This window comes from Myotis yumanensis, unplaced genomic scaffold (assembly GCF_028538775.1).
Source record: "Myotis yumanensis isolate MYYU_CA2020_CCGP unplaced genomic scaffold, mMyoYum1.0.hap1 SCAF_14, whole genome shotgun sequence".
NCBI lineage: Eukaryota > Metazoa > Chordata > Mammalia > Chiroptera > Vespertilionidae > Myotis > Myotis yumanensis.
This window is the reverse complement of record NW_027223765.1, coordinates 8,306,137-8,319,019: the sequence shown is the minus strand read 5'-3', so window position 1 is coordinate 8,319,019 and position 12,883 is coordinate 8,306,137. Positions and strand designations below refer to the sequence as shown.

Sequence of the window (12,883 nt, the reverse complement as noted above, 5' to 3'; positions counted from 1 at the left end):
CTGGGGTGCCCTCCCTATTGGGGGCCTGGCTCCCGTCACACCCCAGCAGGGTGTGACTTGATTCCTCACAGAATCGAATACAGTCTGTCCTGGGCTGATCCTGAAGGAAGTGCTCCGGGAGGCGGGGGGTGGTCTCCCTGGCTCCTTGCATCCCCAGAGGTCCTTCACCCCTTGATGTTGAGGGGTCGGGGCAGGGACAATGAAGATGAGACCCACATGCCTTCCCATGAACCTGACAGCATGGGTCTGAGTCTGTTTGTGTGGCTGTCCTTGGTCATGTCTGCCGGCCTTGCTGAAGCCCCCTCTGAGGGTCTCCGACTTCTGTTGCTCATCTGGGGTGTTGGTGGGGGAGCAGCACCATTTGAGGCTAGGGTGGGGATGAAGCGTGAGTGTCCGACATCTCAAGATGAAGGTGGCTTTCCGGACACAGTGAGGGGAGCTGGGTCCATAGGGAGGCTGTCTGGGTCATTCTTCCCTCTACTCGACTAGCCTTTTCTACAGATGACCTAATGGATAATGCTTTCTGTTCCCAGGTAAGCGGAGATGATCAATTTCACAATGTGCCCAATACCTTTCGGGGGGAAATTGCACCCCCTCTCCAGGCTGCCAGAGATACAGAGCAGCTCGAGTTCGCCTCGAGGAGGGGCTTAGCGTTGTCTGCTCCTTGAACATCAGCGTGGGTTTTGTTTACAGTCTCATCGTACAAGTTCTTTTCCAAGTGGCTCGTAGCTCAGCACAGGCTGTACCTGATTGCTGCTGTTTGGTCTTCTTTGCCCCCGCTCTTTGGCTGACCGCTTTCCGGAAACAGTGCATAAAACTGTAGGTCATAATTGTTTTCGTAACATCTGGAGGGGAACTGGCTGCTGTTCCCCCGTGTTCTGTGCCCACACAGGCCCAAATGTGTCTTTTCTGTCTTCTTGGCATGTCTTGCCTTTTCCTCCAGCAGGGACGGGCTCTGCGGGGGTCGGCCCCTTCCCAAGGCAGCTTTTGGTTCAAGATGAAGGACATACAGCTTCATTCTTGCCCAGAGATGACGCCACCTCTGGTTTGAGTTGGATGCATGTGTAATTCTACGCTATGCCGACGGCTTCCCTATGTCCCCGTAAATGTGCCTGTTGTGTGTGGTGGGGAGGGAGAGGGGGACGCAGAAGAGATATGGTATAGCTACGTATCTTATTTATTCATGTCATTATTTTTTAAGTCTAATACATCCGGGAGAGTGACCATATCATATATACAATCTAATGAATGATCGTAAATTTGCGTGAACACCGCTCAGGTTGCAAAGTAGAACGTCATGAGCACACAGCAAACCTGCCTCCCTCACTACAGTCCCCCCGCCCCCCGAGGTAGCCATTGTTCTGATCTCTAACACCACAGTTATACTTCAGCTACTTTGAACTTCAGGTAAACGGAGTCAGTGAGTACGCTGTAGTCCCTGACACATTTTGCTCCGTGTTGTAAGATTTATCCGTGTGGCTGTGGTTGAATGATGTTCACTGATTTTCGTGGCTGTATAGAATTCTGTTGTACTTCTCTACCATAACTTATCCGTTCTAGCATTGATGGACCTGTGGGTTTCTTCGATTTTGGCCGTTACATATTGAGCTGCGAACACGTTTGTACCTGTCTCCTGGTAGGCATGTGCCTGCATTTCCATTGGGCATGTTCCTAGACATGGTATGACTGGGTCCTAGGCTAGGCACATGTTTGGCGTTATTAGAAACTGTTAAATTTTTCTCCGACATGGCTGTGACGATTTACAGTCCCACCAGCAGTGTAGGAGGGTTTCCGTTGCTCCAACTCCTTGCCAGCACTTGGCATTTTCGGTCTTTTTGGTTTTAGTCTCCTTGTAGGTGTGAAGTGGTAGCTCATTCGTTATTTCTCTGATAACAAATGTAAGTTGAGCATCTTTTAATGTGTGTATTGGCCAATTCGTTATGGTCTTTCATCAAGTATCTATTTAAATCTTTGGCCCATTATTGGATACTAGAGGCCCAAAGCACGAAAATTTGTGCAAGGGGCTCGGCCCTCGCAGCCCTGGCTTCGTCCGGAAGGTCGTCCAGAAGGTCGTTTGGCTGTCTGGTCTAATTAGCATATTATGCTTTTATTATTATAGATTATTATAGATAATGGTATTGGATACCTGTATCTTCCTTCTCAACTTGTACGAGTTCTTAATAGATTCTGGATAAGCATTGTTTGTTGGTTATATGTGTTTCCAACCAAACTTACGCTCTAAATGTGCCTGGAGACAATCCACCAGGCTCTCTGCGGGAGGCCCTCCCTCCTGGCCCTGCCAGCACAGAACAGTGCTAGGTATGGTTTTCCAGTCAACATTCAGACCGCCCGCCTGTGACTGGATATGAATTTAACCATCAGCCTCTTCTTTCCTGGTGCTGGGTTGTGACAGAACGCCCTTTCTTCTCGATGTGCAGGATCCTTGTGGGCGCACCAAAGGCCGAGTCCAAGTACAGCGCGTCAGTGAAGTCCCCGGGGGCTGTGTTTAAGTGCCGCATCCATACCAACCCCGACCGGAGATGCACTGAACTGGATATGGCTCGAGGTGGGTGACATCCATGCCAAAGTGGAAATGGGCTCTGTACCCTCATTCTTCCCTCTTTCTTCCCAGGTGGCCTGGCCTGCCTTCCTTCCTTCCTTCCTTCCTTCCATCATGTAGGGAGTACCTATTACTTTCTAAGCACCAGGATATAATAGTGAACAAAACAAAGATCCTGCCATCCTTACAGATTAGTGGGCAAAAGAGACATTAAAAAACAAGACTTGAGAGCAAGAAGACCAGAGGGAAGGTGGTGTTTGATCTATACGTGATGGGAAAGATGCACAGCAGTCAGCTGGGCAGGTGGGAAGGCAGAACCTCCAAGCAGAGGAGAGCATGTGCCGTGTTCAGGTACAGAGTAGGGGTGGTGTGGCTGGAGAGGCGAGCAGGAGAGAGTGGAGGCGGAGGAGCTCAGCAAGGTAGGCTGGGGCTGCTCACACAGGGCCCAGCAGGCTGGGGGAAGGGGTTAGGGTGTAATCCTGTGTATGAAGGAGAGGGCATTGAAATCAATTTTAGGGTTTATGTTTTAAGTAGGGAAAGATATGATCAATGGATATTTGTAAAAGTTCACTTGGATCCGGTGGAATCAGACGGATCGGCCTGGGTTCAGAGCTCAGCTCTGCCAGTTACTAGTTGGGACTTATTGGGAATGTCCCGTAGCCTCTTTGGCCTCAGTTTCCTCACTAGGACTAAGATACCTTCCTACCTCACAGTATTACCTTGAGAAGATTGTGAGATAATAGAGGTGATATCCAGAATTTTACTTGGGACTCAGTAGGCACTCAGTAAGTAGGAGTTATCTATACTAATAAAAGGGTAATATGCTAATTAGACTGGACATCTTCTGGACGTCCTTCTGGACAAAGCCACGGTGGCAGGGGCCGAGGCAGAGGCAGTTAGGGGTGATCAGGCTGGCAGGGGAGGGCAGTTAGGGGCGATCAGGCCGGCAGGGGAGGGCAGTTAGGGATGATCAGGCTGGCAGGGGAGCAGTTAGGGAGTGATCAGGCTGGCAGGGGAGCAGTTAGGGAGTGATCAGGCCTGCAGGGGAACAGTTAGGGGATCAGGCCAGCAGGTAGAGTGGTTAGGGGTGATCAGGCAGGCAGGCAAGGGTTAGGAGCCAGCGGTTCCAGATTGCGAGAGGGACATCCCCCAAGGGGTCCCAGATTGGAGAGGGTGCAGGCTGGGCTGAGGGACCACCCCCCGCCCCGCCCCACCAATGCACAAATTTCATGCACCAGGCCTCTAGTTTTATTTTAACTCCAAGTCCTCACTTTCTCCAAAGTCCTTTCCCATCCAGAGCTTCTGAGAGTTAGTATTTCTAAATGAAGCGTTGCCATGATTCTCCTTAGCCGAAAGGAGAGGTGTCCTTGGTGCCACTCACAATGCCTGGTTGGCTTGCTGCTCGTTACTGGTGCCTAACACACTAAGGAGCTTGCTTCAGAACACAGGCCAGAGCACCGCCTCCATCAAGAACGTCTTGCTATGAGAACAACATTGGCTGAATCACACAGTGTGCATAGTGGTGGAGTTGATTTTATACTTCGTCGTGCGTCCTTATTTCCTCCTGAGCTGGTTACAGACATGTGGGGGAGAGGGGCAGACTACCCTTGGAAGAGCAGCCAGCAGACCTTCCTTCCCTCACCCAGGACTGGTTTTTCTCTTCTCCCTCCAGGGAACCATCGAGGAACATCCTGCGGAAAGACCTGCCGGGAAGACCGGGATGATGAGTGGATGGGGGTGAGCCTGGCCCGGCAGCCCAAGGCCGATGGCCGAGTTCTGGTAAGGCTTCCTTGGGGGGGGGGGGGGGGGGGGCGGTGCTGCAGGGAGGGCTGGCACTCTGAGCATGAGTGACTTTGATCTCTTAGGAAAGCTGGATGGCATGGTGACAAGGGCTTGGCTCTAAGGTTGCCTAAACTGGACTGCTGTTTGGACAAATGACTGATCTTCATCTGTCAGATAAATAATGTCTGTCCCAGGGTGCAGAGAGGTGGCAGTGGAAACATAAATAAAATGTATGGGAAAAGTACTTTGTAAATCTTGTTCACAAATATTTGTGCGAGTCTTTTTAAGTTGAAGTTAATTTACATAAAATGCACAGATCTTAAGATTACAGTTTGGGTTTTGACAGTCGTGCACACTCGTGTAACAACCCTCCCCCCCCACCCCCCCGACACACAGCACAATACACACTATTTCTGTCCTTCCAAAGAGTTCTCTCCTGTTCCCTTCTAGGCAGCTTCCCGCCTGCCGGAGGCAGACACTGTTATGCACGGTGGTACCGTGGGTTACTTCTGCTTTTTCTACAACTTTGTACCAGTGGAACCCCACAGTGTGCACTCTTTTGTGTAAGGCCCCTTTCACTCAAAATAATACTTCTGAGATTAATCCGTGTTATGTGTATCAGGTGTTCATTCTTCTTTATTCCTGCATGGTATTATATTTATACTAGAGGCCTGGTGCACAAATTTGTGCACAGGTGGGGTCCGGCGAGCCCACCCCGATCTGGGCCGATTGGGCCAGTCCGGCTCGGGAAAGGGAATACAGGAGGTTGGCGGGCCGGCCCCGCCCCCTGGTTGAACTCTTGTCCAACTCCCAGGCGAGGGGACAATTTGCATATTACCCTTTTATTATATAGGATGAAATACATGCTATTACTTTTAAAATTTTTATTTTATTGATTTGAGAGAGAGAGAGAGGGAGAGAAATTGATTGGTTGTTCCACTTAATTATGCATTCTTTGGTTGATTCTTATATGTGCCCTGACCGGGGATCGAACCTGCAACCTTGGAATGTTGGGCGGATGCTCTAACCAACTGTGCTACCTGGCCACGGCCAATGCTCTTTGTTATAGAAGCATAATATCAAGAGGGGAAAATAACTCTAGCTGCCACTTATTGAGGGCTCCCTTTGAGCCACAAGCTGTAAATGGGGTTTTACATACATCTGATCGCAGGGGAAGCAGGTTCTCCTTCAGGATCTAGGCAAAATATATCCGTCCTCTCTCCTGGAGCCCACTTGTGTGTAAAACTTCTCCATGACAGAGACCATTCATCTGCATCCCTCCTTCCTTCTCAGCACAAGTTACGCATCCCCCCCCCCCCCCCATCAGCCCCTGGCGGGGAGCGGGGAGCAGCTGGATGCTGTCACCAGCATCACAAGGCCTCCCCACCAGAAAGCATCGTAGCTCCTGCAGAGGGTCCCCAACCCCACTGTTTGTCTTGGTTTCTAGTCCTTTCATCACTGTCACAAGCCGCCTTGGACCCTCTCCCAGCCTCTACATTCCTCCAGCCCCAGAGGCCTGACCCAGGAGGGCCAGAAAGCGTGTCGCCTTCCCATGGGAAGGAGGGAGAAGCTGACCCATCTGAAGTCCGGGTGGCCGGAGGTCGAGATTCCGACAGAGGAGGCACGGCCGGATGGCACACGGCACACGACACTCTAGGGAGCCCGGAGCCCGGAGCCCACCGCCGGAGGTTGCTCCTGTGACGGCATCCCCTCTCCCCACGGAAGGATAAGCTCCGTGGGGCTGAGAGCTTGTTGCCAGAGGCATGTGCGTTACGGCAAGTCAGTCTCGGGAAGGGGCCGTGCACAGCAGAGAGGATCACGGGAACGAGTTAGCACAGGAAGCTGTGAAGGCAGACCTGGGGTGTTTGTGGTCCCTGTGCCATGACAGCCCATCTGATTCATTGCATGCGGAGCTGTTCCTCTCATGTTTGACACAAGGACCGCACCACCCATCCAGTCAGCCACTGCATGCGGGTGCTGAGGAAGGAGCGGGGCATCCGTAGCAGCCTTTTCCTTGTGGCTTTTCCTGTCAAAAACACAAGCCCTAGCCAGCTTGGCTCAGTGGATAGAGCATCAGCCCGGGGACTGAAGGCTCCTGGGTTTGATTCCTGTCAAGGGCACGTACCTCTGTTGCAGGCTTGATCGCTGGCCCCGGCTGGGGTCCGTGCGGGAGGCAACCAAGCCATGTCTCTCTCACGTCGATGCCTGTTCTTTAATGTCTCAAGTCTGCCTGCCAAAGCTTTCTTGGAGGCAAGTACTTATCTTAAAATGGAAATCAGGGAACTATGTCTTATGCAAACACGTTTGGAGAACTCAGGTGGTACTTGGGGGTGTGGGCCTGACACCCATGTCAAGGAGCACAATATCGGATTCTGAGGTTGGGTTTGAGGAGGGAGAGCTGAAGTGTGTGTGTGTGTGTGTGTGTGTGTGTGTGTGTGTTTAATGGCATCAGTGCTGATTTCAAAGTAAAGAACACATGGGAGTTTGGAAGCTGTGACAGGGAATCCAGTGTCTCCATGAAAAGTGGCATTTTCTGACCCATGGACCAGCCCTGGCAAGGCCTTGGATGTTGGGCTGGGCTGCCGGGCTGCCCTTGGCTTAGTATCTGCCAGGCTCCACTCACAGGTGTTGTGGTCCTTGCCAGTTTTTCCCCAGGGACGCACGGTACCAGGTGTGACCACAGCCTGGGGATCAGAGGCAAGCCCCTTCCTGCCCCACACCCTCCCCCTGGACTCGGGGTGCAGATGGCGGTTTGGGACCTAGGGAAGGAAATCCCTTTCTGCCATAGCCGCCAACACACGCAGCCCAGGCACCGACGCTCCTCCTGGGCCTGGGAGGCAGCTCAGAGAGTGCCCGGCTGGCGTCTGCTTCCCATGGGTTTCCGAGGCTCAGACAACACACCAGAAGCGTGTAGATGGCTTCTGGGTGGAAGCACGCTCTCCGGCTCTATCTCTTTGCCGTTTCCTTCCCAAACGTCAGGGTGGCCCCTATCTGTTCACATGTGTCATCCGTCTTTCTTATTTCCCCCCAAAGCCACAGGGTGGCTATTTTTTTTTCTTTTAATTCTGTTGTTCCGTTTCCTGATTTTTAAAAAAATATTTTATTGATTTTTTTACAGAGAGGAAGGGAGAGGGATAGAGAGTTAGAAACATCGATGAGAGAGAAACATCGATCAGCTGCCTCCTGCACGTCCCCCACTGGGGATGTGCCTGCAGCCAAGGTACATGCCCTTGACCGGAATCGAACCTGGGACCCTTTAGTCCCCAGGCCGACGCTCTATCCACTGAGCCAAACCGGTCAGGGCTGTTTCCTGATTTTTTTTTACGTGAACTTTTTCTATTGAGCTCTAACACACATGCAGGAAAGTGCACCGATAATCCGTGCACACCTTGATGCATTTTCACTTGGTGGCATTCTCAGAAGGACTTGCCCCGCATCCCAGAGGCCCCTTCCCCATGCCCCCGAGGCCACTCCTTCTTCCCCTGGAGGGGGTTGGGGGATGTCTGTGTGGGGGCCTGCGGTATCACTGCCCTGTTCCCCTCAGCCATGGTTCTCAGCGATCCAGGGGTAGACCTGAGGGCCTGGCCAAAATCTGGCCGTCTGTGGATCACAAATGCATGTGCAAGAGGTGGGGGCTTAGGAGCCTTTGTGGCTGAGCCACCCGTAGAAGCTCAGTAACTCCCCCATTCCCCAACACTCCCCCGCCCGGCAAGGATGCACTGTTAAAAAAAGGCCTTTGAATTAAAATGCTCATCTTCTTCCTTTTATTCATCTGGGAGGAAAGACAATATTTGTATTTGAAATGTGTCAGATCGTAAGACGGCTGCCAGCCCCTCCTCCCCTTTGCTAGGATTACGTGGGTCCGAATGGGTCTGCTGTTTGCAGAGAATGCTCTTTCCTCTTCCCTCCCTCTGCCCCCGCCTTCCTCACAGCGGAGCCCGTTTGGAGAGATTGATGGAGTTCTTAATGCTTTGGAGACAGTCTAGGACTTTTTTCAAATGTTGGGGTCAGACTGACATGTGTGTATATATAATGATAATCGGGGCTAAACAATCTTTTCTTTTTATAATTTATATTCGGAGGCACTTTTCCTGCACGCGTACTGCCTTTGACCCTTGGCTGTCTGACCTCAACAGAATGCCTTAATTTTCCTTCAGTTTACTGGGAAATGCAGTGTTTGGATCTTCGAGGAATTTTCTAAGATCCCTCCGTAAACAGTTTACGGTTCTTAAAAAAACACGAGGGGGCAATAAACTAGACACTTAGGGCAGCAAGTCCCTCCCGGTGAGAGCCCGCGTGCTCCTCCGTAAACATCCGCCTCTCTCCACGGTCCCTCCGACCCAGAAACACAGTAAGACAGGCCAAGCCCTCGCTGCCAACAGCTCTATCTACACAATCCATAAACTAAAATGTAGCGGATTTACTGGGTAATTCGAAGACGATGAGGGATTCAAGTTTGCAAGCCATCAGCATTGAATCAGAACTAAAATACAAAAAAAAAAAAAAAATCAATTACCAAGTGGAATAGAGTGATGATCTGCTTAGCGATACATGTTTATAGCTCCTTGCCCTGTATCTTTCAGGCTGTTGAGAAATGGGCTATGGGTACGAAATAGTACCACGTGGGGAGGATGAAGGTGGCTTGTGGTACAAGGAATAACGAGATCGTCTTACGTAGTTTCATGTCATAAAGCAAGAGGCCTGTGTGGCCGAACTCGGGTGTGCAGTCCCCCTGAGTGTGTCCTCTTCGCCTTTGGGCAGAGAGTGGCCTTGTCTGGGGTCCCGCTGGCAGGTGGCCTGAAGGGATGAAGCGTGGAGAGGCTGGCGGGCAGGGTGTTTCCTAGAGTGATCTGACGGACTACCAGGCTCCGGGGAGTCCCTTCCTTGCTCTGAACCCCTCTCTGTCCTTTAGGCCTGTGCCCACCGCTGGAAGAACATCTTCTACGAAACAGACCACATCCTGCCCCACGGCTTCTGTTACATCATCCCGTCCAACCTCCAGGCCAAAGGCAGGACGCTGATCCCTTGCTATGAAGGTGAGCGCTCTGGGTTCTCCCGCACCCTCTACCCACGTGGGGCCCTAAACAACCCCCCACCCAGCACTTCCCCCAGCTTTCCAATCGCTAACAGGAGGGCAGCACCATGTCTCCAGGTGGCCTCTTGGTCCTGCCCAGGTAATGAGGAGGGTGGGAAGGGGGTCACGGTTCTGGGCCCTGCCCAGCCTTGCCCATCTCTGCCCCAGAGCTCCTGGTACTTGCCATGCTTCATGAAGTCTCTGAGATCAAAATTCACCCAGTCTCAGCCAAGGCGCCCGATAGAACTCTTGGTTTCCTGGTCCTGCCAGATGCTGTGTGACCTTGGGGAACTTGCTTTCTGTCTCTGGGCCTCCGTTTCCTCACCTGAAAATTCAGAGGTTGGCTCAGAGAGTCTCCACAGTTCCGTGGAGCTCACGGATGGATGTGAGGCTCATGACGTCCTCCTGGCCACACCCATGGACAAATGCCCGGAGGCAGGGGACAGAGATTTCCCAGGATTCAGTTTCATAACATCACAAGTCTGACTTCCCTCTTGTCTGGTCCGTGCACCCTGTCGGAGGCCTGAGAATTGGGTGCGCCCTCAGCCCAGTGTTAGAGCTGCTCCCCAGGGGCCGCTGGGGGGTCTGGGAAGGAAAATGTGTTTCCTCAGGCTCCCTGCTTAGCATCTTCCAACGGCTGGGCCTGGGGGACCCATTGAGCCAGTTATTCTTTAGTTGAGTTGAATTTGGCTTCAGGGATTCAGAAAAGGCTGTCATTTTCTTGTTGTGTAGCTTGCACACTCACGTTTTCTGAGGCCGATTCTGAGTGAGCTAGAACCCGTTTCCCCTCTAAGGCTGGCTGTTGTATTTTAATTCGCCCCCTGATTTGTTTGTTTGGACATTCCTTTGGGCCTCCCTGGGTTTTCCCAGGTTTCAAATTCTGTGGCCACCAAAGAGGGTGCTGAGAAACGCTGGCTGGACACCTGCACTTTCCTGCCTCAGGGGGGACCCTCCAGGCCCTGACGGGGACTCAGGTGGCCCGAGCAGGGTGTTCGGTGACAGGGCTCCGCAGAGCAGCTGGCAGGGCCCCTGCGGGGGCCACGGGCTCTCTCCTTCCCAGAGGACGAGCCTTCTCCCCAATGTCAGCATTTGCTCAGCTGGCGGGGCCACGCAGGGACATTGACCTCTGACCCTCCTATCGCTGTATTGCCCCCATTGAAGAAAAACTTCATCTGAAATATAGGTGATACTGTAATCAGTCAAGAGGGAGGGGTAGGTAGTATAAATACATAAATTACGGGTCAAAGCTGTATTCTACCTGCCCAGTGTATTCTTCTGGGATCAAAGAATGAGTTAGGACATGGAAGCGTGTGTGTGTGTGTGTGTGTGTGTGTGTCCCCAGGGGGGAAGGAGGACCGGGAGCAGTAAGAGGGTGGGGTTGGGGTTCGGAGTGTTGAGATAGAAGCGTAGCCTTTTAGAACAACAGGGGATTGAACAGAACCATTTCTATGGTTCTTGGTCCATAAGAGGCCGGGGGTGGCAGGTGCTCAGATTTTTCTAGAAGGCTAGAACGGCAGGGTGGGGCACGCAGACCTCAGTTAGGGCTCTTGCCTGTGCTCTGTTGGTTTGGGGGATCTTCCTCCCTGTGTTGTGGTCTACACTAAACCTACATTGGCTCTGAAGGCAACCATTATTTCCTCTTAATGTGGAAAAAGTCGGTGACGCAGGCTCTCTATTCACTGGGCGGGGATCGCATCATGATTAAGAACAACGGAAGTATGGTAGGGTTTGACGTGACCCTTCAAATATCACCTAGGCCAGCCCGTCTTTGTTGAGGTCTAGAGATGTGGTGTGGCTTCCTCAAGGCCAAGTTTTTCTTTCCATTCTGTTATTCAGATGCCACACAATGGAGAGTAGCCTGGTGGCCAAGAGCACAGGCTCGGACCTGGCTGCCAGAGTTCAATGGCCCTTGTTAGTGGGGTGACTTCAGTTGAGTTATTTAACGTCTTTGGGCGTAGCCCCCCTCAAAGGGCTGTGATGAGGATTGAGTTAATATCTGTCAGTTCTTAGAACACTGCCTGGCATGTATGTGCTGATGTACTACATGCTAAGTATTCATATGCTAATATACCATACTGGAGGCCCGATGCACGAAATTCGTGCAAGAGTATGCCTTCTTTCCCCTGGCTGCTGGCACCAGCTTCCCTCTCGCACCTGGGACCTGGGCTTCCCTCACAGCCCTGGCTTCATCCAGAAGGTTGTCTGGTCTAATTAGCATATTACGCTTTTATTATGATAGATTATGGGCTAATGTTTTTTTATACCAAGCAAGTGTTTGTTAAATCGCCATGAGGTGACTAATTTGTCTATTGGGAATAGAGTCCACTTAAGCTTATTAAGTTAGATACTGTGCTCAGTGCCTGATAGATCAAACCCAAGTCTCAGATAGTAAGAAGTTTCCCATCTACAGGGGAGAACAAGAGAGGGAACACAGTGTTTCAAAAGTGAGAGAGCTGTGTGTGGGGTGGAGAATCCTGTGCCGGGTACTTCTCCCCAAGGGCCCGCGCTGCATCCAAGTTCGAGTTGGCACTAGGGCAGAATTATTTTATTTTATGACTGGAAAAACTGAGACCTGTGTAGAGTCTGTGGTCTGATGGGGCCCATAGAAGAAGAATGGTGGGAGTCCACAGGTGGGCATGCGGAGGGTGCATGGCAAGGGGAGCGGGTTCACGTCCTGGGGAATAGCAGAGAGAACACAGGAGGGGTGGGATGCTTGTTCAGACCTGCTCTTCGCTGCTTCTCTCTTCGTGGCCACAGGCCTGTGGCTGGACCCTCGGTGGGCCTGGATGCTGTGATGGCTCCATAGCATTTACTTTTTGGGGAGAGGGGAGGATCATGAGGAAACTCAGGTGACAGTACCCAGGAAGACCACACATTGTTCTGTAATTGTGGCCTTATTGCAGGTCCCGTGAGGGCTCGCTGTGCTCTCTTCAGAGCGTAGCAAGGTTGGTTTAATTACGGAAAGCCTCGAAGTGTGTGGGCACCCGTCCAAATGTCTCAGACTTTTGAATTCTTAAAAAATCGGTCTTTGGTTTGGCACAAGGGCCTTTTTCTCATGACTTTTCAGGTGCTTCCTGTTTCTGGTTTGGTGGGAAATGCTATCAGAATATCCTGTTTGGAACCGGGAAATGTAGAGGGAATAGGAAACAAAAATGAATTTAGGGCAAAGTAAAATATAGGAGTGGAGCATACCCTCAAGTCAAACCATTTAGTCCACGTTCGATACAAGCTCAGCATCGTCACCACCATCTGTTGCTGGTTTTAGCAGAATCTGCGAGAAACCCAGAGGTTCGGTGGGATGACATATGTGGGGAAAACTTTGTAAATTGAAGAGCAAGCACTGTAAACTATTAGTTACTGTTAGCCAAGTCATGATAGTGTAGGACTCCCAAAAGTCGTCAGTGCATTGATAAAATCAGATACAGAAATTTCTTTCATCCTCGAACCTATTGAAACAGGAAGCCGGA

At 51.4% G+C, this 12,883-nt stretch overlaps 1 protein-coding gene across 1 annotated transcript in view; it reads left to right on the top strand.

The window, feature by feature from the left end:
• Positions 1-12,883, top strand: part of ITGA9 (integrin subunit alpha 9) — a 264,746-nt gene that overhangs the window by 12,393 nt on the left and 239,470 nt on the right. Inside the window, exons 2-4 of the mRNA XM_070391612.1 lie at positions 2,439-2,566; positions 4,233-4,339; positions 9,255-9,378. Of these exons, the coding sequence (XP_070247713.1) occupies positions 2,439-2,566; positions 4,233-4,339; positions 9,255-9,378 (359 nt within the window). The remainder of the gene's footprint in view (positions 1-2,438; positions 2,567-4,232; positions 4,340-9,254; positions 9,379-12,883) is intronic.